We start from the raw sequence: 27,968 nt of genomic DNA, 5'->3' as shown, positions 1-27,968 counted from the left end.
CACTTTTAACTTGAAGATGTTAATAATGGAAAGAAAACTCAGCCTATTCGGATACCTACATACCACAGAAACATTATGGGTTAAAATACAGCACTGCCATCATAATAACTGACTCCTTTTATGGTAGTCATAAAAGATAATTTCATTAAAAAAGTAGTAATCGAGCTCTGCTGAAAACTGCATTAAAGGCAAACTAACTGCTATTGTTATGGGAGGTAATTGTTTGCAAGAGACTATATGAAGGAGAACAATAGGAGGAATCACCCCCAGGATATCTTCCATCAAAACAAAATAATTTGGCCAACCTGCATTCTAAAGCACTGTATTTAACGTGTGTATTGGTGTTGGTTAAATAAAGTGCTTAGTAATCTTCACAGAATCATTACAGCACAAAAGGAAGTCATGTGGCCCATTGTGTCTGTGCTGTGTCTCTGAAGGGGCAATTCACAAGGCGCCGTTCCCTTGCTTTTTTCCGTAGCCCTGCACATTCTTCCTTTTTAGATAATAATATGATTCCATCTCCAATACCTCAATTCAACCTGCCTCCACCCACTTTCAGGAAGTACAATCCTAACCATTGGCTGTGTGGAAAAAGTTTTGCCTCGTGTTTCATTGCTTCTTTTGCTAATTACTTGAAATCTGTGCCTCCCAGTTCACGGATCCTTCCACCAATGGGAACATTTCTTTCCCTTTCTATTCTGTCTGGACCCCTCATGATTTTGAATGGCTCTATCAAATCTCCTTTCAACCTCATCTTCTCCAACCCAACGTTTAGCTGAATAACTCAAAACGCCTAACAGGTAACTTTAAATACCAATAAATATTTATAGTACCAAAAGCCTTCATTAATAATCCATCCAGATATCAAACATCTAAAAATGGTTATAAAAATGTTGGTAAAGCTCAGAGCAATAGGTAGTGGAAAAAGGACTCTCAGAAGACTTCAGTCAATCACTATTGAGGTGTTCCAGGACTCAAGACAATCAAAGTGCTGAGAAGTGGAAGAAGAGAGAGCACTTCATGCACATGCTCAATTTGGGCTGATAATGTTTGTCACAATTGAATGTTTTTGCAGTAGAACCAGGAATGTTATAATTTAAATTCAACACCCCACCATATTGGTTACGCTTGGAATCCTGGTTGATCGGATAGAGTTAACTCTCAAGTAAATTCCTAAGTTTAACTCGAGTATCCTCCAAAAATTAAAAGTCACACAGACATATTGCCTTTGCTCTAAGCCAGTCTGCTTGAGCCCCACGTCAAGCCAGCAGATAGCTACGGTATATCAGCTGATCACCTAACTGACTTCAGTGAGCAACAGAGCACACCTGGGCAGCATTCATATATTGAGAGCCATGCTGCCATGTCATTTTTAAAAGAAATTGCTGCCGAGGCCAGCATTTATTGCCCATAACTAATTACTCTCGAGAACGCTTCTTGAACTGCAGCAGTGCATGTATGGTAGGAAATTCTAAGCCAGTGACAATGGAGGAACAGCGGTATAGTGCCAAGTCAGCATGGTGCGTGGCTTGGTCCCATTGTTGTTTCCGATACCTAGGTCATCACAGAAGTCATAGAACCCCTACAGTGCAGAAGGAAGCCTTTCTGCCCATCAAGTCTGCACTGTCCCTCTGAAGGACCACCCTACCTAGGCCCACACCCTCACCCTATCCCTGGAACCTGAACTAACCTATTTGGACATCAAGGGGCAATTTCTTTGAGCGTGGCCAATCAACCTAACCTGCACATCTTTGGACTGTGGGAGGCACGTGTGGCATAGTGGTTCTGCACTGTAAATTCTATGATTCTATGAAACCGGATGGAGCACCTGGAGAAAACCCACACAGACATGGGAATGTGCAAACTCCACACAGTCACCCAAGGTCAGAATTGAACCCAGATCCCTGACGTTGTAAGGGTAACCACTGTGTAACCACCGGCCGACGCCGGGTGCTCCACCAGTCTCATTCGTATTGATTTTTCTGTAGTGGTTTCATATCGTGAAGTATCTTACTAGGCAATTTCAGAGGGCAATCAAGAGTCAATCACATTGCTGTAGGTCTGGAGTCATGTGCAGCCCAGATAAGGACAGCAGATTTCCTTTCATAAAGGTCATGAGTGAACCAGGTGGATTTTTACAACAACCAGTATTACCAAGACTAGCTTCTTAATTCAAGATTTAGTAACTGAATTTAAATTGCACCAGCTGCAATGGTGGGATTTGAACCCTCGCCCCGAGAACATTAGCCTGGGCCTCTGGATTATTAGTCCAGTGACATTATCACTGCACCACCATTTCCTTTTAAATGATATCAATCAGGCCATTAAGGGACCCAAGCAACCACTTTGTTTCCTAGACCATTCTGAAGAGCCCTGCAGTACATGTCAGAGCAGGTTTGAAAATTAATTGCGTTCTGTTGCATCTTGCACAAACATGCCATCTTGAGAGCACAGGCCTTTTCACAAAGTATAAGGTGGGCAGCTGAGGAGGACAAAGAAGGGAGGAAACCACCAACATATCCCCTTTCCACCAGGCTGCAATCATTTCAGTCAACACAATCCCAATTCTCCATGTCATAATATACATAAGTACATTATGGTGCAATCACATACATACACTGATGGACATGCAGTAGGACCAACCAGCATACATAACACCGCAGCCAATCACCAGTGAGAGCACAGGCACTATAAAGACAGGGGACAGGACATTCTAGCAGCAGCCAGCTCAGAGCACAGAGCTCACAGCCTGCATCACAGACATTCACCATGAACTGAGTGCCTCACCATAGCTAGTGATAGGAGAGGGTCCACAGTTAAGCTGGTATTGCTTATACCCACATTTGCAGTATGTTAGCATAGTTGAACAGTTAATAAAATAGCGTTACACCACTTCCAGCATTGTTGGCTTGTTTGTAAACCAGAACACCCAACACGACACTCCAGTCAACAACTGGCCCACATTGTCCTTTCATTCTGCCAATGACCATTCCAGCATTCTGTTAGACAAGATGGCAAAATAAAAACTTAAACAAACATTTTAAGCCAAATTTACAATATTCCATACCATGGTCAGTTAATAATGCTTATTAGTGTCTAGTGCTTGCCTATCCTTATGTTCCTAAAGCCCTGCTACCCCACAGACTGCAGCATGGATGTGGGGGGCTGCTAACTTACAGTGTGGGGCAATAGCTGTACCTGCCTTTACTCACAATGAGAGGAAACCAATGCTTAGCGAAAGTACTCTACAAACCTTTGACTAATAATTATACAGATAATCCGCAGAACTTTTTAAAAGTGCTGCAGTATCTAATAATTCTCACCCCAATCCTCTATCCTGATTTATGATTTCATCAACACGAGTTGGCTTCTTGACCAAATCGTCATTCTCGGTGTATGATCCGAAACATTGAACACAGTAAAGCTGCTCACCCCACCACACTGGAGAACAATTTGAGTAACAAAATTGTGGGCACATTTGCACGATACACTTGTCTGATCAGCCAAGGAAACACTAAAAAGCAACTGATGAAATGAAAGTTAGATTAATTACCTTCCCATCAGTTACGTATCTGCATGTAATTTTGAGAAATTTCTCAGTGAAGGCCTCCTCTTCCTCAGAGGTGGACGATACCACCCTGGCAGGTCGAATGCAGCCGTGCGCTGGTGTTGAGGTCAAATCTTTGTGGTGAGCATGTTCCACATCCTGAAATCACATAAATTTCAATGATTGACATTGAACCTCGGAAATAGGCAGATATCAAATATGCAAATCCAATCTTATACCAACTAGAACACATAACTGAAGTAATACTAAGTGGAAAAGAAAGTTAAACTGATGGAGCATCTTATCATAAATATGCGATTCTACAATTACTTTTAATTGTCTCCAATTTGTGATCCGATCAAACTGGTACTAGCCATACCAGTAGACTAGGAACATGGGAAGAGAGAGAAGGAATAAGGTGAGGGAAAGTGAGAACCGAAGAAATGGAGCAGCAGTAGTCCCATTCAAACCTCCTCTGCCTGATGATCATGACTGATCATCAGGGTACACCTTCCTGCACTATCCCCATTACCTTGATTTCCTTGGTATTCAAACATCTGTCATCACGGACTTGAAAATACTTAATGAGTAAAAATCAACAACCCTTAGCAGTAAAGAGTTCGAAAGCTTCATTTTGGGTCAAGACATTTCTCCTCATCTCAGCCCTTATTCGGAGAGGAATAGAGGCACGGTGGAACGGTGGTTAGCACTGCTGCCTCAGTGCCAGGGACCCAGGTTTAATTACGGCCTTGGGTGACTGCGTGGAGTTTGTAAGTTCTCCCAGTGTCTACTTGGGTTTCCTCCGGGTGCTCTGGTTTCCTCCCACAGTCCAAAGATGTGCAGGTTAGGTGTGGTTACAAGGATAGGAGGGGTGCGGGAGTGAGCCTAAATAGAGTGCTCTTTCAGAGGATAGGTGCAGACTCATGGGCTGAATGGCCTCCTTCTGCACTGTAGAGATTCTATGGATGATGACTCCATATTTTAGACTCTCCAGCCAAGAAATATCCTCTCAACATTAATCTTAGCAAGAATTTTACATGTTTCAATGAGATCACTTACTTATTCTTCTAATTTCCAGAGAACATAGGCCTTCTCAACTCAATCTCTACCCACTAGACAATTACCTCATCCAAAATCAGTCGAGTGTACTTTTGTTGCAGTCTGCTAAAGGCAAACATATCCTTCCTTAGGTGAGGGGTCTGCACGTTCTCCTAGTGTCTGCGTGGGTTTCCTCCCGGCACTCCGGTTTCCTCCCACAAATCCCAAAAGACGTACTTGTTAACTGAATTGGACATTCTGAATTATCTCTCCATGTTCCCGAACAGGCGCACGGTGTGGCGACTAGGGGATTTTCACAGTAACTTAATTGCAGTGTTGATGTCAGTCTACTTGTGACACTAATGAAGATTATTATTATTACAAAGATTCAATGATCATCTGTGGTCGGCAAGGGTAATTGAGAGATGGCAGCTGGTGCTGACTAGGATGGAGAGAGATGCTCTCGGGTTGGACTGGCACGAGCCAGCTCATTCCCATGGTCCTGGTGAGATGGGGGTCTGGGATGTAGTTAAGTGTGTAGTTCCCAGATGTGTTTCTGGAGGGCTCATGGGCCCCTCTTATCAGAAACTGAGCTGTCCCAGCCAGAATGCCCAGTGAAGCTCCAATGCAGATGGCACCATGCAGCAAGTCTCCATTGTCTCATCAGGCCACCTAGCATGTACAGTGCCGATGATCATATTCACTGATGTTGTGCCATCTTTCCACAAATAAACCATCCACAGGAGCCGCAGAAATCAAGGGCTAAAAACATAAGACCATAAGACATGGGAGCAGGATTAAGCCATTGGGACCATCGGGTCTGCTTCAATCGTGGATGATATGTTTCTCATCCCCATTCTTCTGCCTTCTCCCCATAACCCTGACCCCCTTATTAATCAAAAACCTATCTATCTGTCTTAAAGGCACTCAGTGATTTGGTCTCCACAGACTTCTGTGGCAATCAATTTCACAGATTCACAACCCTTTGGCTGAAGAAATTCCTCCTCATCTCAGTTTTAAAGGATCGTCCCTTCAGTCTGAGGCTGTGCCCTCGGGTTCTAGTTTAATAAGTTATAATCTTTCCTAGTTCTCCCTCAATTTTTTCACCTTCTGACCTATTGCTTCTGACCCGACGTGGAAAGCGTCATAGATAGCAGTTATATAAATGTGGTCACCACTAGAAGGGGCAGGCAGTCAGTGCAGGAATCCCCTGTGGTTATCCCCCACTTGAACAGGTATACATACCCTTTGGATACTGTCGGGGGGAATAGCCTATCAGGGGAAAATAGCAGAAGCCAGAGCAGTGGCACCACAGCTGGCTCTGATGTTCAGCAGGGAGGGTCAAAGCGCAGAAGAGCAATAGTCATAGGGGACTCTATAGTCAGGGTCACAGATAGGCACTTCTGTGGACGTGAAAGAGACTCCAGGATGGTATGTTGCCTCCCTGGTGCCAGGGTCCAGGATGTTTCAGAACAGGTAGCGGGCATCCTGAAAGGGGGGGGGGGGCAAACAGGCAGAGGTTGTGGTACATATTGGTACTAACGACATAGGCAGGAAGGGGGATGAGGTCCTGCAGCAGGAGTTCAGGGAGCTAGGCAGAAAGTTAAAAGACGGGACCTCAAGGGTTGTAATCTCAGGATTACTCACTGTGCCAGTGAGGCTAGAAATAGGAAGATAGAGCAGCTAAACACGTGGCTAAACAGTTGGTGTAAGAGAGAGGGTTTCAGTTATCTGGATCACTGGGAGCTCTTCCGGGGCAGGTGTGACCTGTATAAGGAGGACGGGTTGCATCTAAACTGGAGAGACATAAATATCCTGGCCGCGAGGTTTGCTAGTGTCACACGGGAGGGTTTAAACTAGTATGGCAGGGGGGGTGGGTACCGGAGCAATAGGTCAGAAGGTGAAAAAAATTGAGGGAGAACTAGGAAATAGGGCCACTATGGCTCTGAGGAAAAGCAGATCGGGAGATGTTGCTGAAAACAGCAGGACTGGTGGCCTCAAGTGCATATGTTTTAATGCAAGAGGTATAACAGGTAAGGCAGATGAACTTAGAGCTTGGATTAGTACATGGAACTATGATGTTGTTGCCATTACAGAGACCTGGTTGAGGGAAGGACAGGATTGGCAGCTAAACATTCCAGGATTTAGCTGTTTCAGGCGGGATAGAGGGAGAGGTGAAAGAGGTGGAGGAGTTGCGTTACTGGTTAGGGAGAATATCACAGCTGTACTGCGGGAGGACACCTCAGAGGGCAGCGAGGCTATATGGGTAGAGATCAGAAATAAGAAGGGTGCAGTCACAATGTTGGGGGTTTACTCCAGGCCTCCCAACAGCCAGCGGGAGATAGAGCAGCAGATAGTTGAGACAGATTTTGGAAAGGAGTAAAAGCACCAGGCTTATTGTGATGCGAGAATTGAACTTCCCCAATATTGACTGGGACTCACTTAGTGCTAGGGGCTTGTACGGGGCAGAGTTTGTAAGCAGCATCCAGGAGGACTTTGTTGAAGAAAACAATAGTCAGCACTTCGAGTTTTCGTGAAAGGTCCTTTATTTAACACGAAGTTCGTGGGGGGGATTAGATAGACCAAAGTCATTCCGAATGTCCCCACTCTACAGAGGTAAGGCAAGCAATTTATATGTTAGTGAGCCATATCTTGCACAAAATGCATTCTTTAGATAAGCAGAAAGACAGAAAAAACGAGCAAGTCTTGAGTTCCTCGCCTAAGAAAAATAATAATTATCTGCTGTCAGCAAAACAGTGTGAAGCTATAACCTTGTTTAGATTGTATGACCTTCTGACTGTTTCATACAGAACCTCGACTAAAAAAATAAGGCAAAATATCCATCATGCTTTGCCAAGTGCCTATTTCCATGAAATATAGTCAAGCAGCCAGTTAAAATGAATACAGAGTATTAAGGCAGCTAATCCACCAACTAAAGTCCCTTCTACAGGCTTCTTAAAACAATATGTAGATAGTCCAACTGTGGAAGGGACTGTACTGGACCTGGTATTGGGGAATCAGCCCGGCCAGGTGGTAGAAGTTTCAGTAGTGGAGCATTTCGGGAACAGTGACCACAATTCAGTAAGTTTTAAAGTGTTGATGGACAAGGATAAGAGTGGCCCTAGGGTGAATATGCTAAATTGGAGGTAGGCTAATTATAACAATATTAGGCGGGAACTGAAGAACCTAGATTGGGGGCGGATGTTAGAGGATAAATCAACATCTGACATGTGGGAGGCTTTCAAATGTCAGTTGAAAGGAATTCAGGACCGGCATGTTCCTGTGAGGAAGAAGGATAAATATGGCAAATTTCACGATTCTTGGATCACGAGGGATATTGTAGGTCTCATCAAAAAGAAAATGGAGGCATTTGTCAGGGCTAGAAGGCTGGGAACAGACAAAGCCTGTGTGGAATATAAGGAAAGTAGGAAGGAACTTAAGCAAGGAGTCTGGAGGGCTAAAAGGGGACACGAAAAGCCATTGGCAAATAGGGTTAAGGAAAATCCAAGGCTTTTTACACGTACATATAAAGCAAGAGGGTAGCCTGGAAAAGGGTTGGCCCACTGAAGGACAGGGGAGGGAATCCATGTGTGGAGCCAGAGGAAATGGACGAGGTACTAAATGAATACTTTGCATTAGTATTCACCAAAGAGAAGGAATTGGCGGATATTGCGTCTGGAGAAGGGTGTGTAGATAGCCTGGGTCACATTGAGATCCAAAAAGTTGGGTGTCTTGAAAAATATTAAGGTGGATAAGTCCACATGGCCTGATGGGATCTACCCAAGAATACTGAAGGAGGAAAGAGAAGAAATTGCTGAGGCCTTGACAGAAATCTTTGGATCCTCACTGTCTTCAGGTGATGTTCCGGTGGACTGGAGAATAGCCAATGTTGTTCCTCTGTTTAAGAAGGGTAGCAAGGATAATCCTGGGAACTACAGGCCGGTGAGCCTTAAGTCAGTGGTAGGGAAATTATTGGAGAGAATTCTTCGAGACAGGATCTACCCCTATTTGGAAGCAAGGGGCCATATTAGCAAGAGGCAGCACGGTTTTGTGAAGGGGAGGCCGTGTCTCACTAACTTGATGAGTTTTTCGAGGAGGTCACAAAGGTGAGTGATGCAGGCAGGGCAGTGGATGTTGGCTATATGGACTTCAATAAGGACTTTGACAAGGTCCCTCATGGCAGACTGGTACAAAAGGTGAAGTCACACGGGATCAGAGGTGAGCTGGCAAGATGGATAGAGAACTGTCTAGGTCATAGAAGGCAGAGAGTAGCAATGGAAGGGTGCTTTTCTGATTGGAGGACTGTGATTAGTGGTGTTCCGCAGAGATCAGTGCTGGGACCTTTGCTGTTCGTAGTATATATCAATGATTTGGAGGAAAATGTAACTGGTCTGGTTAGTAAGTTTGCGGACGACACAAAGGTTAGTGGAATTGCGGATAGCGATGAGGACTATCAGAGGATACAGCAGGATTTAGATCGTTTGGAGAGTTGGGCGGCGAGATGGCAGATGGAGTTTAATCCGGACAAATGTGAGGTAATGCATTTTGGAAGGTCTAATACAGGTAGGGAATATACAATCAATGGTAGAACCCTCAAGAGTATTGACAGTCAGAGACATCTTGGTGTACAGGTCCACACGTCACTGAAAGGGGCAACACAGGTGGAGAAGGTAGTCAAGTAGGCATACGGCATGCTTGCCTTCATTGGCCGGGGCATTGAGTATAAAAATTGGCAAGTCATGTTGCAGCTGTATAGAACCTTAGTTAGGCTACACTTGGAGTATAGTGTTCAATTCTGGTTGCCACACTATCAGAAGGATGTGGAGGCTTTAGAGAGGGTGCAGAAGAGATTTACCAGGATGTTGCCTGGTATGGTGGGTATTAGCTATTGAGGAGAGGTTGAATAATCTTGGTTTGTTCTCACTGGAACGAAGGAGGTTGAGGGGTGACCTGATAGAGGTCTACAAAATTATGAGGGGCATAGATAGAGTGGATAGTCAGAGACTTTTTCCCAGGGTAGAGGGGTCAATTACTAAGGAGCATAGGTTTAAGGTGCGAGGGGCAAGGTTTAGAGGAGATGTACGAGGCAAGCTTTTTACACAGAGGGTAATGGGTGCCTGGAACTCGCTGCCGGAGGAGGTGGTGGAAGCAAGGACGATAGTGATGTTTAAGGGGCATCTTGACAAATACATGAATAGGATGGGAATAGAGGGATACGGACCCTGGAAGTGTAGAGGATTTTAGTTTGGACGGGCAGCATGGTAGGCACAGACTTGGAGGGCTGAAGGGCCTGTTCCTGTGCTGTACCTTTCTTTGTTCTTTATTGTCACAAGTAGGCTTAAGTTGCAATGAAGTTACTGTGAAAATTCCCTAGTTGCCACATTCCGGCGTCTTTTCGGGTACACAGAGGGAGAATTCAGAATTTCCACATTACCTAACATGTCTTTCGGGACTAGTGGGAGGAAACCGGAGCACCCAGAGGAAACACAGACATGGGAAGAACGTGCAGACTCCGCACAGACAGTAACCCAGCCGGGAATCGAACCTGGGACCCTGGCCCTGTGAAGCCAGAGTGTTAACCACTGTGCTGCCCACTACTAATAGTAACATCTTCTACTAGTGGAAACATCCTCTCCATGTTCACTATCTATGTCTCACAGAAACAGAAGCCTGAGAAGCGTATAGAATGTGCAAGAGGAAAGATAAAAGGAAATTAAGAGAGCAAAAACAGGACATGAAAGGATACTGGCAAGTAAAATAAAGGACAGTTCCAAGTTGTTTTACAGGTACCGTAAGGGTAAAAGGATAACTTAGGAAAGAGTAGGACACATCAAGGACCACAGTGGTGATGTATGTGTGGAGCCGGAGATCATAGGTAAGGTTCTAAATAAACACTTTTGTGTTGGTATTCACTAGCGAGAGGGACAGTGTGGATACAGAAATCAGGGAGAAGGGCTGTGATAAAGTTAAAGAAATCAACATAGACAGACACTGGGCTAAATCGCTGGCTTTTAAAGCAGACCAAGGCAGGCCAGCAACACGGTTCAATTCCCGTACCAGCCTCCCTGAACAGGCGTCAGAATGTGGCGACTAGGGGCTTTTCAGAGTAACTTCATTGAAGCCTACTCGTGACAATAAGCGATTTTCATTCATTCATTCATTGAGTGGTCTGGCAGGCTAAAAGGTAAACAAGTCTCCAGGGCCAGATTAAATGTATCCTAGGCTGTTGAGTGAGACAAGGACGAAATAGCAGGGGCACTGGCAATAATTTTCAATTCCTCTCTGGCCGCAGATGAGGTGCCGGAAGACTGGAGGATAGTCAATATGGTGATACCATTATTCAAGAAGGGAGAAACGAGGAAAGTACAGGCCAGTCAACCTAACCTCAGTGGTAGAGTTGGAAGCAATTCTGAGACACCGAGTTAATCTGCATTGGGAGAGGCATGGATTAATTGAGAACAATCAGCATGGTTTTGTTAACGAGGGGTCATGTCTGACCAACTTGAGTGAACTTTTGAAGAGGTGACCAGGTGTGTAGACGACAGCAACGCATTTGATGTAGTCTTCATCAAGGCTTTTGATAAGGTCCCACATGGAAGACTTAAGAGTCCATGGGTTCCAAGGAAATTTAGCAAACTGGATCCAGAATTGTCTGAGTGGCAGGTCAAGGTTTTTCTGACTGGAAGCCCGTGTCCAGTGGGGTCCAAGAGGGATCAGTGTTAGGACTCTTTCTTTTATATAAATGATTTAGACATGAATGTAGCAGGGCTGATCAGTAAGTTTGCGGATGATACGAAAATTGATGGGGTGGTAAATAATGAGGAAAATAGCCTTCGATTAGAGGAGGATATAGATGGGCTGATTAGTGGCAAATGGAATTCAATTCAATAAGTGTGAGGGGATGGACAACAAGGCAAGGGAATACATAATAAACGGCAGGACCTTGGGAAGCACCAAGGATCAGAGGGACCTTAGGGTGCATGTACACTGATACCTTAAGGTAGCAGGACAGGTAGATACAATGGTTAAAAAGGCATATGGTATATTTGCTTTCATCAGCCGAGGCTGAGTTTAAGAGCAGGGAGGTTATGCTGGAAATTGTATAAAACATTGGTTAGGCCACAGCTAGAGCATGGTGTGCAGTTCTGGAAGCTACATTACATCCACTGAACATCAAAACATTTTCAGGGAGTTGGTGGGTTGCCTGAATACTCTAGCCGCCGGGTAGTGACGGCTTTGGCATCCCCTTCCGTCTTAGCCTCCCTGCTGGCCCTACAGACTGAGCCCGTACTTCTCCTTTTACATGTGCTCACCTTGCCTCCTCTCCCTCCTGCCTCTCTTTTCCTCTTCAAAGGAGGTCCCACTAGCAAAGTAGACTATCTTCATTGGAGTAGACGCAGACGACCAGTGCCTTGCAAATGATAGAACACTGCCCTCCAATGCTCAGAACACTGCCCTCCAATGCTCAGGAAAACCTTCCAGGAAGTCCTGAAATGTCGAAAGTCATGCCTCAAATGTTAAACAATAATGAGGAAACTCAAGTTACACTCGCGCCACACAAGTGCCAGGGAATGACCATCTCCTACAACAGAGGATCTAACCACCGCCCCTTCACATTCAATGGCATTACTATCTCTGAATCACCCACAATCAACATCCTGGGGGTTATCATTGATCAGAAACTGAAACGGGCTAGCCGCATTAATACTGCACTCCAATCCCTTTTTAATATCTGCATGTTAACCAGTGTTCAAGGGCATCTAAAACATCTACAGTGTTTTAGAATGCAATTATTTTTAAATGTGTGATAGCCGAAGGTAAGGATTTCATACGACACCAGGTAGGCAGGATAATAACTAGGTTTATTTACTCTACTCACAATACTACAATTACACTACTCCTCACCCTGCAGGGTCACCCTTCATGACCTGCTTTCAGGTCAGGGTTTATATCCTGCGAGGTTCCTCTCAAATGGGGAGGGGGGTGGGGCGCTCTGGCATCCCCATATCACCTGGGGAGTTCCTACTTCAAGGTGTAGGAGGGGAACCGTATACAATGTACGGGTTTGGCTTCTCAGGGGGTCGTAACAAAATGACAAAGAATGTCTTCATATATTAGAGAGACTGGGAACCTGATACATCTTTATCAATTGAGCTGAACTGGGTTTATCACAAATAAACTTTTTTTAAATCAGGATTGATTGGAATTTAAACACCACCTGTGAGTAAACGGATTGCAAATAAATTAAAGTTATTATTTTTTAAAAACTGTACAAGGAGAGTCACATGATGCGAGCGCAGGGAGCAGTTGCATTTGCACCATCTCTGGCTCGGCTCATGCAATCCTTTAATTTATCCGCTGCATGTTTCAAATTTGTCCTTTCTTGGGATATTTGTCTTGCACTATGTCCTTGGAGTATCTGATTGGGGTCTTGTGAAGAGGACCAGCGAGGCAGTGGAGTAGTGGTATTGTTGCTTGACTAGTAATCCAGAGACCCTGAGTAATGCTCTGGGGATCCAGGTTCGAATACCGCCATGACAGATGGTGAAATTTGAATTCAATAAAAACCTGGAATTAAAAGTCTAATGATGACATTGAAAACATTGTCAACTGTCGTAAAAACCCATCTGGTTCACTAATCCCCTTTAGGGAAGCAAATCTGTCGCCCTACACGTGAATCCAGATCCACAGCAATGTGGTGGACTCTTAAATGCCCTCCGGGATGGATAATAAATGCCGGCCCAGCCAGCGGTGCGGTGCACACATCCCATGAAAGACTAAAACAAAATCCTTGTTTGCCTATGACGATCAGAGTAGGGTACCGCTTGCAGTGCCGTGTTATTCTTTCCAGCAAAAATCATCTTGAATTGGTTGTGTGAAATGTGGTTTGTGCCCAATTTTACGCCTTTTTGTCATTGTGTGTTATATGGGAGGGGAGTGCTTTTTAGACACCTCTTATCTTGTTTATAATAAAGATATGTGGAGTCAGGGCAGGGTGATGGGTGGATGGTGGGGGTGGAGTTGGATGATACGGTTAGTTCAGTCCTCACTGAGATTGAGGATATCGCCCAGTTAGAGCTAAACGCATCGGGCTTTTACTTTGTTTTTAAGATTTTGAATTTAAGAATCCATGCCTTTTTCATTCGATAGCCCGGACAAAGCAGCTGTTCTTTTCCTCATTGATGGGCAATTACATACACCAGAGAAATATGGAATCAGGGTTTGATCCTTTTGTTATCCTGTAGTTTATTTCTGGTAGCTCTAGCTCTGTTCTCTTTCTGTTTGTCTTGGGAGGCCCTGAAGCCTTAATCATAATCCAAACATGTTGTTGCCGGTCCTCTGCACAAATGCATGGAATAACATTGGTTCTGCACTGGGTCTCAGACTGGGGTTATGTTGCGTATATGGACACCCCTTTAGAACTGGATTTTTTGCGGGTGTAAAGAATCCGTGACTGGCTCCTGCATGGGTGCAGTTAGGGTTGGTATCCGAGGAAATGAGGCTGTGGTGTGTCAGTGGTGTCTTTGGTACTGCTAGAGTTGAGGGAGATATATATTGCTGCATGCCCAAACATGCTGCAGAAATTTGCCCTGCACTCTTGTGGTAATTGCGCACAGAAGCATCATTGGAGAGTGTACACCACTTTATCACGTTTTTATGGTTTCATCCTGCTTCGCCCTTGGTCTTCAGTGGGGCTAATGGAGGCATCTAGCAATGTCTAATGACTGTATCGAGCCACTTATGTTGCTCTCTTGTACCCTCTGTATTTCTGCACAAAACAGTTCACTGTGATGTATTGATTTTGTAATTTTGGTGCACGGTTTGCTGAAATATAAAATCTTAATAAACATACTTTTAAAAAAAACAAAATAATGTCTTAGTTTCATTGGTGCATAGTGATCACTTTCCAAATTCTGGGCTGGAAATTTGATCATGCAGCACTACTCAGGGTTAGCCCTGCTGTCTCACGCCGCCGAGGTCCCAGGTTCGACCCCGGCTCTGGGTCACTGTCCATGTGGGGTTTGTACATTCTCCCCTTGTTTGCGTGGGTTTCACCCCCACAACCCAAAGATGTGCAGGCTAGGTGGATTGGCCACACGAAATTGCCCCTTAACTGGAAAAAATTAATTGGGTACTCTAAATTTAAAAAAAAAAAAAAAAAATGTAGCACTACTGAGAAGCTGACCACCGCTTCACATGAATGAGATGTCCTACTGGTCAATTCCTGTGTGGTGCATGCATGTACCACAAAGCTTTTAATCAGTGCTATCCTGACATTAAGAGGCTAATTGGCTAATCCGACGGCAGCATTTCAAGCTTGGATGCAAGGTCCTATATGTGTATTTGTTCATACAAAGAAGAGCAAAGAACAATACAGGACAGGAACAGGCCCTTCATCCCAAGCCTGCGCCGACCATGGTACCTGCCTAAACTAAAACCGTATGCACTTACGGAGTCCTTACAATAGGATCATAAAATGGTTTTTGCAGGAGTCCACTCAGTCTGTCATGTTAGTATTGACACTTTGCAAGAGGCATCACCTAGTTCCAGTATCTTTCTTCATAGCTCTGCAATTTTGGCACCACCAGGTTCAGAGGGAGAATGCAGAGAGTCTATCCAACACCACAAGGAACCAGTGTGTGGGTTCAGTGTGAGAATGGAGTAGGACTATCCACTGCCCCCAGAAGCCAGTGCGTGGTTTCAGAGCGAGAGTGGGGTGGAATATCCTTTGGCTCCAGGAGCTATTGTGTGGTTTCAAATCCAGCTTTCAGCAAGAAAAACCAAGTGGACAAGTGATAGGTTGATGAATATTTTCTATTTACTTCATCTAAACAAGGGAATAAACAGCGGAGTCTTTTTTTCCAGTAACATTTACTACCACAATTAAGGTGCATTAAGTATTTTTTTTGCTGACGGCTTAATTTTTCTCGAAGAAGTCGATGAACTGCTGCCACCTCCGGGCAAACCCTGGCAGCGATCCCTTCATGGCGAATTGAATTTTTTCGAGTCTGAGAAATCCTGCCATGTCGTTAACCCATATCCCCAACTTCGGGGGTTCACAGTCCCTCTAACCTAGTAAGATCCGTCTCCGGGCCACCAGGGAGGCAAAGGCCAGGACATCGACCCCTCTCACCCCCTGGGTTCACTGGTCTTCCGACACACCAAAGATCGCCACCTCTGGCCTCGGCCCCAACCTCACCTTTAACACTTCTGACATGACGCAGCAAACCCCTGCCGGAAACCCCTCAACCTCCGACATGCCCAAAACATATGGACATGGTTCGCAGGGCCCACACCTATCCTCCACCCCCTCGAAGAACGAGCACATGCAGGCCACCGTCACGTGCGCCCTGTGGATCACCTTAAATTGCATCAGGCTGAGCCTGGCACACGACGAGGATGCATTGACTCGCCTCAGGGCCTCCTCCCATAATCCGGCCTCCAACGCCCCACCCATCTCTTCTTCCCACTTTCTGTTCACCTCCCCTACTGGGGCTCCCATCCACTCCATTTGTTCCCTGTAGATCTCTGAAACCTTCCCCTCTCCTACTCCTGTTCTCGACACCACCTTATCTTGTAGCCCCTGGGCGGCAGGGAAGATCGAAACCTGCCTCCGCACAAAATCCCTCACTTGCAGATAGCGGAACCCATTCCCACCTGGCAATTTAAACTCCTCCTCCAACTCGGGAAGCCCGCATCAGAAAGAGATCTCCAAATCTCTCGATCCCCGACCGCTACAATCTCCGGGACCACCCATCCAGCCTCCCCGCAGCGAACCGTTGATTACCACATTTCTGTGCTATCCGACCTAACCTCCCTCATCTGTTCTACCAGCCGACCCAAATTTCAGCATGTGCAGCTGCTCCTATTCCCATGCCACATGGATCCCCAAATACCGAAAGCTCCCTCCTACCACGTTGAATGGCAATATTCAATTTACATCCCGGAAACTGGCCAAATTCCTCCAATATCCCATAATCCCTCCATTTCCCTCCCAGAGGGTCTGTTTTATCTATAGAAGTAAACCGGCCGCATAAAGAGAGACCCTGTGCTCCACCCCCCTCCCCTTCCCCCATGCTATCTCCTGCCAGACCTTCGACGTCCTCAGTGCCATTACCAATGGCTCTATAGCCAGGGCAAACAACAGTGGGGAAAGTGGGCACTTCTGCCTTGTCCCCCCAGTGTAACCTAATAATCTGATCTACCCGGTTTGTCCGCACGCTTGCCACCAGTGCCTGATGCAATCAGACCCAGTCCCCAAATCGCTGCCCAAACCCGAACCGCCCCAGGACCTCCCACAGGCATTCCCACGCCACTCGATCAAAGGCCTTCTCTGCATCCATGGCAATCACTACCTCTACTCGCGTCCCTCTGGAATCATCAAGATCACATTAAGTAACCTCCTGATGTCAGCCGCCAGCTGCCTCCTCTTCACAAACCCAGTCTGGTCCTCCCCTATTACCCCTGGGACACACAGTCCTCGATCCTCGAGGCCAAGATCTTCGCCATTAGTTTGGCATCTACATTTAGCAGGGAAATAGGTCTATATGACCCACATTGTTCCAGATCTTTTATCTCGCTTTAGAATGAGGGAGGTTCCAGATTTTTTATCTCGCTTTAGAATGAGGGTGATTGACGCCTGCGACAACATAAGGGGGGGGTACTCCCAGCTCCTTTGCCTCATTGAAAGCACTTACCAACAGCGGTCCCAACTTATTGTAGAATTCCACTGGGTACCCATCCGGACCCAGGGCTTTACCAGATTGCTTCGCCTCCAGCCCCTCCACTACTTCTACCAGCCCAATTGGTGCCCCCAGGCCCTCAACCAACTCCTCATCCACCTTCAGGAACTCCAGCCTCTCCAGAAACCGCCTCATCCCCTCCTTCCCGGCTGGGTATCTGACTCGTATGGCTTACTATAGAAGTCCCTGAACACCCCCCGTTCACCCCCGCCGGGTCCAAGTCGGTGGCATCCTGCTCGCCTTCTCCCCATTCTCACATACCGCCCCTCTCCCCCTTCACAACTGCCCCACCGCCTTACCCGTAGATAATAGACCAAGCTCCTCTGCTGTTCTTTTAGCATCCGGAGACTCCGCATATCTCCTGTCCACGGGCAGGATTTCCTCCAACAGCCTCTCTATCTCGGCCCGCTCTGCCTTCTCCCTATGTGACCGAATCGAAATAAACTTCCCCCACCCCCCCCCCCCCCCCCCCGACCACTATCTTCAGTGCCTCCCAATCCGTATCTGCCAAAATGTCCCGTGTCATTAATCTCCACATATCCCTGGATGGTATTCCTCATCCGCTCGCACACCACTTCCTCCGCCAACAGTCCCACATCCAACCTCCATTGCAAGTGCTGCCCGCCCCCCTTTTCTCACTTGTAGGTCCACCCAGTGCGGGGCATGGTCCGACACCACTGTTGCCGAATACTCAATATCAACGGCCCCTGCCAACATCATCTTGTCAAACATGAAAAAGTCTATTCAGAAGTACACCTTGTGCACATGGGAGTAGAATGAAAATTCCTTCGCCCTCGGTTTCCCAAATCTCCACGAATCCACCCGCCTCCCATATGCTCCATGAACTCCTTAGCTGTTGCCGACACCTTCCCCCGACCTGGAGCTCGACATCTCCACGTGTGTCGCAGACACCGCACCAACTTTTGCAGTCTGTTCCCCTCTTTTGTGACCGCTTCTGGCTTTGACAAAGGGTCATCTGGACTAGAAACATTAGCTCTTTTCTCTCCCTACAGATGCTGCTAGACCTGCTGAGATTTGCCAGCATTTTCTCTTTGGTTCCAGATTTCAGCTTCCGCAGTAATTTGCTTTTATTTGTGCAGGTATGTGAATGTACAGAATGTAGGAAATAAGATTGGTGAATTACAGGTGCAGGTTTCTATGTGGAAATATAATGTTGCGGCTATAACAGAAACCAAATTCAAAGTACAGGACTGGGTGTAAAATATTCCTGGATACAAGATGTTCAACAAAGTTCAGAGAGGAAGACAAGGTGGAGATTTAGTATTGATTGAGAAGAACATTGCAATGCTGGAGAAAGAGGATATAGGGGAGGACTTTAATTATCCAACTATAAACTGGGATAGTAGTAGTATAAAAGGGGAGAGAGAAGTAAAAGTTCCTCAAGTGGTTCACAAAAATGTTCCACAGCAGTATGCTGCACTTGATCCTTGGGATGGGTGGGACAAGTGGATCGAAGGATCAGAAGGAGAACATCTAGGGTGCAGTGATCATTGGATAATCAGGTTTAGGTTGGCTATGGATAAAGACAAACAACAAACAAAAGTAAAAATAATTAACTGGGGGAAGGCCAACTTCAATGGGGTAAAAAACGGATCTGGTATGAATAAATTGGAGTCAAACGTTGACAGGACATACAGTAGCTGAACAATGAGTGACCTTCAAAGAGGAGATAGAGAAACTATATAATCTCAAAAAGGGAAGGTAGAGTAAACAAATCCCTGAAGACAGAGATAAAGATTAAGATGGAGAAGTAAAACTATGTTGATGACAGATGTTCGGTGGATAATACAATGGAGAAACTGGCTGAATGTAGAAGGTTCAGAGTGTTATGTTCTGTGTGTGGCCGTGGTAAAGAGGCACACAGAATATCTAGTTCTTTGACAAGTAAGATAGTTTATTAACAAAATTAACACATGGAAAGAGAACTAATGAACTAGAATACAAATTGCTACAAACACGTGAATTCTCCTGGAGCTACTGATAATGAGACTGTCCTCTAGTACGACTTACTACCAACTGCCGGATCTCTGGAGTCACATGGTGGCTCTCTATCGCCACCTGCTGGTCGGAGGTCATACAGATCCAACTGTATACATTGCTATGCATGTGCATATCACCACAGAGGGGAAGTGAAAGAGCAAATAAGAGAAGCAAAGAGGGTGTACGAAAGGTCACCGGCAGCCTCAGCATTAAAGAGAATGCCAAAGTATTTGCACAATAACTTCATTGCAGTGTTAATGTAAGCCTACTTGTTACACAAATAAAGATTATTATATTATTCTATAGGCATATAAATAGTAAAAGGGTTGCAAAAGTAAATCCCCAAAAAGGAGATTTACACATAAAGACTCAACAGAGGGTTGATGAGGACATTGCTCTTGACAGTGCATGGATTTCCAAAAGATGTTTGATACAATGTCGCATAATAGACATGTGAACAAAGTTATACCACATGGAATAAAAGGGAAAGCAACAACATGGGTACAAAATTGGCTGAGTACAGGAAAGAGAAGAGTAATGATTAAGGATGTTTTTTTGAGGTGTAGTGGAGTTCCCCGGGTGTTAGTATTAGAATCCTTGCTTTTCCTGAAATGAAGTAATGACCTAGACCTTGGTGTACAGGGCACAATTTCAAAATCTGCAAATGATACATAACTTGAAGCACTGTGAACGGAGGAAGATAGGGTAGAAATTTAAAAGGGCATAGACAAGTTGATGGAATGGGTGGCCAGTGGCAGATGAAGATCAGTGCAGAGAAATGTGAAGTGATTCATTTTCAAAACATAGAGAGAGACATATAAAATAAAGGTGACCACTCTGAAAGGGTGCAGGAGCAGAGGGACCTGGGCATGTATGTGCATAAGTCATTGAAAATGGCAAGGTTGGTTGAGAGAAAAGTTAATATAGAATCCTCTGCTTTACAAATGCGTCATAGGATATAAACTTGTATAAGACACTAGTTTAGCCTCAGCGGGAGTACTGGGCTTTAGGGAAGATGTGAAGGCATTGGAAAGAGTACAGAAGAGAGAGCAGATTTCCTTCCCTAAAGGATATTCATGTGAACCAGATGGGTTTTGTGAATCAGATGGGTTTTATGACAATCGATGATGGTGTCATGGTCACCATTACTGAGACTAGCTTTATGTTTTAATTCCAGATTTATTAATCAATTTTAAGTTGCGTCAAATGCCTTGGTGGGATTTGATCCCATGTCCTCAGGTCATTAACCTGGGCCTCTGGATTATTTGTCATGTGACATTACTGCTATGCCATTATATAATATGCCTGCCATAACTAAATAGTTGGAGCTATGCGCGTGCAAAGAGAAGCAGGTATGAGACTGGCAGCACTGGTAGGCTGGGAGGGTGGAGTATCTGAATGTTTGACATGACTCCTGAGTGCAAGGCACTGCTACTGGGTAAATGGTGGGTTTCTGGTGCATTTAGCAGTGAGAGACACTGGTTAGTAGGAGATGTCACATGAAGATACATTCAAACAACAGTACAGCACATGAACAGGCCTTTGATCCTCCAAGCCTGCGATCAGGATGCCTGTCTAAATTAAAACCTTCGGCACCCGGGGTCGGCATCCCTCTATTCCCAACCTATTCATGTATTTGTCAGGATGCCTCCTTGACATCGCTATCATACCTGCTTCCACCACCTCCCCCGACAGCATGTTCCAGGCACTCACCACCCTGTGTAAAAAAAAAAATCGCCTCACACATCTCTAAATATTGCCCCTTGCACCTTAAACCTATGTCCCCTAGTAATTGACTTTCACCCTGGGAAAAAGCTTCTGACTATCCACTCTGTCCATGCCACTAAATTTTGTAAACTTCTATCAGGTCTTCCCTTAACCTCCGTTGTTCCAGTGAAAACAAACCAAATTTATTCAACCTCTCATAACTAATACCCTCCATACCAGGCAACATCCTGGGAAAACTCTTCTGTATTCTCTCCAATGCCTCCACATTCTTCTGGTATACAGATTAAAATGCCATGAACAGATACAAAAAAAAAATCAACGCTTAAAGAAATGCTGGCCTTTACACACAGACAACACAAAGGGGTAGAAATCTTGTTTCAGCAGTACAAAATACTGATCAGTGATTCCCTTGGTGCCAAATGTTAATGCTGTCAGGAAGTTTACGCCACAGGGATCACTCTGTGAGCAGCTTTCATTGAGGTTGGAAGCTAGCACTGTTGCCTGACCACTGAACCACAAAATCTGGCACTTGATTCGTACTGAACTTATTTCAAATCTTTGATCTCTTGTCTTCATCTGGCTGACTTTGCTATTACTGAAAAACAGTGCAACCTAGTGGAGACACTTGTACCCCATCCACAAGACAACTGCAATTGAGATTTGTTTCATACATGGAATCCTACCTGCTAGCAGATGCAGATTCTACAGAATGGGTGTGATCCAAAGGCTGCATCACGCCTGGCACGAATCCGAGTGAGCCGGTTAGATCACGGGAGTGTCCAAAATCGGAAACCGCGCTGGACGACCAGAATTGTACATAATATTCAAGTGTTGCCTAATAAAGTTCTGTACAGCTGCAGCATGACTTGCCAGTTTTTATACTCAATGCCCCGACCGATGAAGGCAAGCATGCAGTTTTGCCTTCTTGACCAACTTATCCACCTGTGTTACCACGTTCAGTGATCTGTGGACCTGTACACCCAGACCTCTCTGCCTGTCAAAACTGCCTAGGGTTCTACCAATTACTGTATACATTAGACCTTCAATTATACATTAGACCTTCAATTATACATTAGACCTACCAATTACTGTATACATTAGACCTTCAAAAATGCATGACCTTACATTTGTCCGGATTAAACTACAACTGCCATTTCTCTGCCCAAATCTCTAACCGATCTACATTCTACGGAATCCTCTGACAATCCTCATCTGGCTATCCGCACTCCCACCAACTTTTGCGTCGTCCGCAAACTTACTAATCAGGCCAGTTACATTTTCCTCCAAATCATTTACATATACTACAAACAGCAACGGTCCAGCACTGATTTTTGTGGAACACCCCTAGTCATAGCCCTCCATTCAGAAAAACACCCTTCCACCGCTACCCTCTGTGTTCTATGACCAAGCCAGTTCTGTATCCATCTTGCCAGCTCACCTCAGATCCCGTGTGACTTCACTGATGTGGAGGTCATTAGCTCTCTTGTAGCACTCGTCGGGCTCTTCAGTCTAGAATTTGAGAACTGACCTCTGCTTCTCATAGACAAATCATAGAATTTACAGAGACATCGGCCCATCAAATCTGCACCGGCCCTTGGAAAGAGCACCGTACACAAGCCCAAACCTCCACCCTATCCCCATAATCCAGTAACCCCACTCTTAAGGGCAATTTAGCATGGCCAATCCACCTAACCTGCACATCTTTGGACTGAGGGGAAACCGGAACATCCGGAAGAAACCCACGCAGACACGGGGAGAACGTGCAGACTCCGCACAGACAGTGACCCAAGCCAGGAATCGAACCTGGGACTCTGGAACTGTTAAGCGACAGTGCTAACCACTGTGCTACCGTGCCACCAACTGAGGGTGCCACCAACTGAGGGTGATGGCCCCCTGCTGTCTCTATCTCCACCAATACTTGACAAGCGTCACATTCGTAACTCTGGAACACGCCATTTACCCTCCTGTTCTATTTTCTTACCTCAAGAAACATAACCTGCATTTAAGAAGGGAAGGTTGGCTGCACCATATTCTTTGATTAATTCCCCCCACGAGCACCCATTGCCCCCGTTTGATGTAGAGGTCTGGAGTCCTGGTGTACAGATTAAAATGCCATGAACAGATATTTTTTTAAAAATCACAAAAGCTTAAAGAAATGCAGGCCTTTACGCACAGACAACAAAATGGGGTAGAAACCTCGTTTCAGCTGCACAAAATACTGATCAGTGATTCCCATGGTCCCAAACGTAAATGCTGTCAGGAAGTTTACGCCACAGAGATCACTACCAGACTGTTGCCTGACCACTGAACCACAAAATCTGGCACTTCATTCAAACTGAACCTAATTTATATTTCAAATCTTTGATCTTGTGTTCATCTGGCTGACTTTGTATTACTTGAAAAACAGTGCAACCTAGTGGAGACATTTGTACCCCATTCATAAGACAACTTCAATGGAGGTTTGTTTCATGCATGGAATTCCACCTGCTAGCAGGTGCCAATTCTACATAATGGCCGATTCTCCAGGGTATCCCGTCTGGACCCCACCTTGACTGACAGTCTAGCTATGACAGCATCTCCGAATCGTGGTGCGTGTCTCCTTGGAGGCATAGCTGCTTACTGTCTGGGGTTTGCCCTGCGGGGTTGGTTTAAGTACTGCTACCTCTCATTAGCAGGGAGCTGCCGGGCGCGGTCCAGGTGAATCAGCTGGCGGGACAGTCAATTCTGACTTGAAGCCTGTGGGCATCAATACCGGCCCTAATTGGCATTAGATACCAGAGCAGTGTCACCAGTTTGGTCGTCAGGAAACACCTGGCAATTCCACATTTAGAAACTTTTCCGTTAGATCGTGCCCAACGACTTGTCAGGCATGGGAGTGATTGATGGTTGGTGGGAATATAGGATTGTGAATATAGGAAATAGGAGCCGAAGTTGGCCCTCAGTCCCTCAAGCCTGCTCAATCATCCAATATCATGGCCGATGTATTTGAACTTCGATAAACTTTAATTTTTTAATTTAACAACAATCTACCTACCTTTGCCTTAAGAATATTCAGTGACGCTACTTCCACCGCCTTCTGAGTCAGAGAGTCTCACAACCTCAGAGAAAAAAATCCTCCTCATCTCTGTCCTACAGGGCGACCCCTAATTTTAAAACCTGGCCCTCTAGACTGGACTCACCCGCATTGAAACATCCTTTCCACATCCACCTTCTCAAGACAAAACTGCAGGCAGTAGCCAGACCTGTGAAAGGGACTACTGGTTTTAAAGGCCTCAAGCAGTTTCTCCATCGTCCCTCCTGAAACACCCCCCAAAGTCTGTAACAGTTTAGTCCTTTGTCGGAATGGCTGGGAAATGTCCTATCTAAGCACATTCTTCAAGATGCAGCCAGAATCACTGCACAGAGACCAGGCAAGCAGTTGAAAGGCAGGCTGGATGTAGAATGTGCTGTAAACTAGGGTAGAGAACTCTAGTAATATCTCAGGGAGACAGGGTCCATCTGGTGGCCGCATGATATAACTGCACAGACCTGAATCTCCTGTGTGAAGGCGATTTCCCCAAAGGAAGACCTACAGTCCAGGTGTTCTAATGGAAGGTAGCCCTTAAAAATACAAACTCACCGATGGCTTGCAACACCTTGCATTCTGAAGAGATCACCGCCTACAAAAACCTCAACAGCGAAGATGTTCAAATCTCTCATACCTCTTAATCCGTTATTTTCTAACCTTTCCTACCCTCTTCACCGTGCGCACGCCTGGGTGGAGGGTGGGGCAGGTTTTGGGAATAGGTAAACTAGTAGACCATTATATGTTCATCTTTTACTCTGGCTATAAATAAACAGTTTGTTAATGTTTAACTTATAAATCTGGTGCCTGTAACTCATTAGAGCAGTCAAGGGTTAAAGACCTCAGGAAAATACACAAATTATTGGTTAATTCACTTATGTTGGGACTCCGGGGTCTTGGGGCTGGGACTGACCGTGCATTTGCCCAGGTTGTCATAACAGAGTTGAAAATAAAGGTGGATGACCAGAACAGTCAGTCCTGGTGACAGAATCTACATATTGTAGGCAGAATCTACATATTGTAGGCCTGCCGGAAGGGGTGAAGGAAATGAGTGCCACGGCCTGCTTTTCAAAGATGTTGGCAAAAGCTGGTGGATGAGGGGGATCGGTGAAAAGGCCCAGAGGTGGATCGGGCATGTCGATGTTTAAAGGTAGAGGCCGAGAGCAGGGGAGCCACCGAGGGCGGCTATAGTGAGAACTCAAGCAAATTTGTCAAGCATGACTTACCCTTCATATAACCATGCTGACAATGATGGATTAAGCTTTGTCTTTCCAAATGTTCAGTCATCTCCTTAATGATCGATTCCAGCAACTTCCCCACCATAGGAGGTCAGCTAACTGGTCATGGGCCCTACTCTGTCCATGGTTATCTTCTTCCCACTGATATACTAATAGAATATCTTGGGTTTTTCTCTACTTTCACCAGCTCGAGCTCTCTCATATCCCTCTTTGCTCTATGCTTTCTCAAGCTCCATCCTGCACTTTCTGTACTCCACTAATGCCTCCTTTGATTTGCTCCCCTTGTACTTGCTAAAAGCCTCTCTTTTCCTTTTCATCGTGTCCTGAATGTCTCTGGTCATTCATGGTTCTCTGGGCTTGTTGCACCTCCCTATTAGCCTAGAGGGAACATGTTGGGTCTGTACCCTCCCACTTCCTTTTTGAACTTCCCCCACTGCTCCTCTATAGATTTTCCCACAAGTAACTCTTTCCAGTCCACCTTGGACAGATCCTGCCTTATTTTACTAAAATCCACTCTCCCCCAATCCAAAACCCTTTTTGCAACTTGTCCATTTCTTGGTCCATAACAAGCTTAAATTGTACCATGTTATGGTCGCTATCACGAAAACGCTCCCCCACCATCACATCAACCACCTGTCTGACTTAATTCCCCAGAATAAGGTCCAGCACTGCACTGTCCCTTGTTGGACCATCTACATATCGAGTTAAAAACCTTTCCTATCTATATTTCAAGAACCCCACTGCATCTAAGCCCTTAACGTGGTGACTGTCCCAACTAATGCAGAGAAAGTTGAAATCACCTAATATAATTACCCTATTATTTTTATATACCTCTGCAAATTGCGCACATATTTGCCCCTCAATTTTCTGCTGACTATCTGGGAGTATATAATAAACACCTAGCAATGTAGCGGTCTCTTTTTTATTCATAAGCTCTACCCACAAAGCTTCATTTGATGCCCCACTAAAATATCATCTCTCCTCACTGCAGTAACGGACTCTTTTAACTAATAATGCAACGCCTCCTCCTCTTTTACCCCCTCCTCTGTTCCGCCTGAAGATTCTACATCCCGGGATGTTGAGCTGCCAATCCTGCCCCTCCCTCAACCACGTCTCCATGATGGCTACTATATCATAATTCTATGTGTCAATCCTTGCCCTTAACTCATCCATTTTACTTGTAATACTCCTGGCATTAAAATAGAGGCCACCCAGCCTTGCCTTACTCCCTTGAAAGTTACTACCTCTGTATTCCCTCTGACTTGACTGCTTTTCTGTGTTAAGCTGTGTCCCTATTCTGCTAACAGTCTGCGTCCCCTCGCCCTGCTGAATTAGTTTAAACTCTTCCCAACAGCTCTAGCAAACCCGCCAACTAGGATGTTAGTTCCGCTCTGGTTCAGATGGAGACCAACCTACTTGCATAGGTCCCACCTTCCCCACAAATGAACCCAGTGGTTCAGGAATCTAAACCCTCCCTCCTGCACCAACTCTGCCACACATTCATCTGTGCTATTCTCCTATTTCAGTACTCGTTAGCACATGGCACTGGTGGTAATCCAGACATAGCAACCCAAGAAGACCTGTCATTTAGTTTACTGCCTAATGCCCAGAATTCTTTTTAAAATTAATTTTTTTTTAAAAAAAGGTACTTTTATTCCACAAATTTTGAACAGTTTTACAATTTACAACAACCCATCAAACGCCACTCCCTCAACAGGCAACGGTAACCAACTCCCAAAAATGCATGATAAGCAAACCCCAACAATTGTAGAACACATGACCTGACCCCCCCCCCCCACCGGCCAGGGCAAGTTTCACCTATTCCGGGGTCATAAACCCCAGCAGGTCCCCTGCCACGCCAAGGCACAGGATGGAGAAGCTGACCTCCACCCCAACAAGAAGCTGACCTCCACCCCACCTTTGAGCAAGCAACGAGGCAAAGGCTAAAACACCTGCCCCCGCACCTGCCTGCAGCTCCGACCGGCCCGGCACCTCGAATATGGCTTCTAGGAGACTGGGCTCCACGTCCACACGCAAGACCCCAGAGATGATGCTGAACACCATCCTACAAAACTCAGAATACATGTAAACAAACCTTCCCCCCCCCTCCTCCAGCCCATTCAAGTGACAGAAAACAAAAACCCAATCAAATCAAAAACCCTAAGAAAAACACAAATCGCCATCCCCACCACCCTGTCTGTGCGGAGTCTGCACGGGTTTCTGCCAGGTACTCCGGTTTCCTCCCTGAAAGACGTGCTGGTTAGGTAAATTGGACATTCTGACTTCTCCCAGTGTCCCCAAACAGGCGACTAAGGGATTTTCACAGCAACTTCATTGCAGTGTTAATGTAAACTTACTTGCGACACTAATAAAGATTATTATGGTCATGGGACTATCCCTTTAAGAACTGTTCGTCTTCTCAAATGGCTGCAGTGATGTCATTGTGTGGGTGGAGCTGGGTGATGATTCTGGTTTTTACTTTGCTTAAGGCTCTGTTGCAGAACACCTGAAAAGTAGGCAGGCCCTCGTGCTCCTCATGACCAAGATCTATAAACAGTTGTAGGTCAGGTGAACACCATGATATACTTTGGTGTTCTCTAAACCCTGGC

At 45.5% G+C, this 27,968-nt stretch overlaps 1 protein-coding gene across 3 annotated transcripts in view; it reads right to left on the bottom strand.

The window, feature by feature from the left end:
* oxr1a (oxidation resistance 1a) overlaps positions 1-27,968 on the bottom strand; it is a 704,666-nt gene that overhangs the window by 207,981 nt on the left and 468,717 nt on the right. For all 3 annotated transcript variants that reach the window (XM_072467220.1, XM_072467219.1, XM_072467221.1), the window contains exon 7: positions 3,554-3,706. In XM_072467220.1, the coding sequence (XP_072323321.1) occupies positions 3,554-3,706 (153 nt within the window). The remainder of the gene's footprint in view (positions 1-3,553; positions 3,707-27,968) is intronic.

The sequence above is a fragment of the Scyliorhinus torazame genome, chromosome 11 (assembly GCF_047496885.1).
Source record: "Scyliorhinus torazame isolate Kashiwa2021f chromosome 11, sScyTor2.1, whole genome shotgun sequence".
NCBI classification, from domain to species: domain Eukaryota; kingdom Metazoa; phylum Chordata; class Chondrichthyes; order Carcharhiniformes; family Scyliorhinidae; genus Scyliorhinus; species Scyliorhinus torazame.
This window is presented reverse-complemented; position numbering and strand designations above follow the sequence as displayed.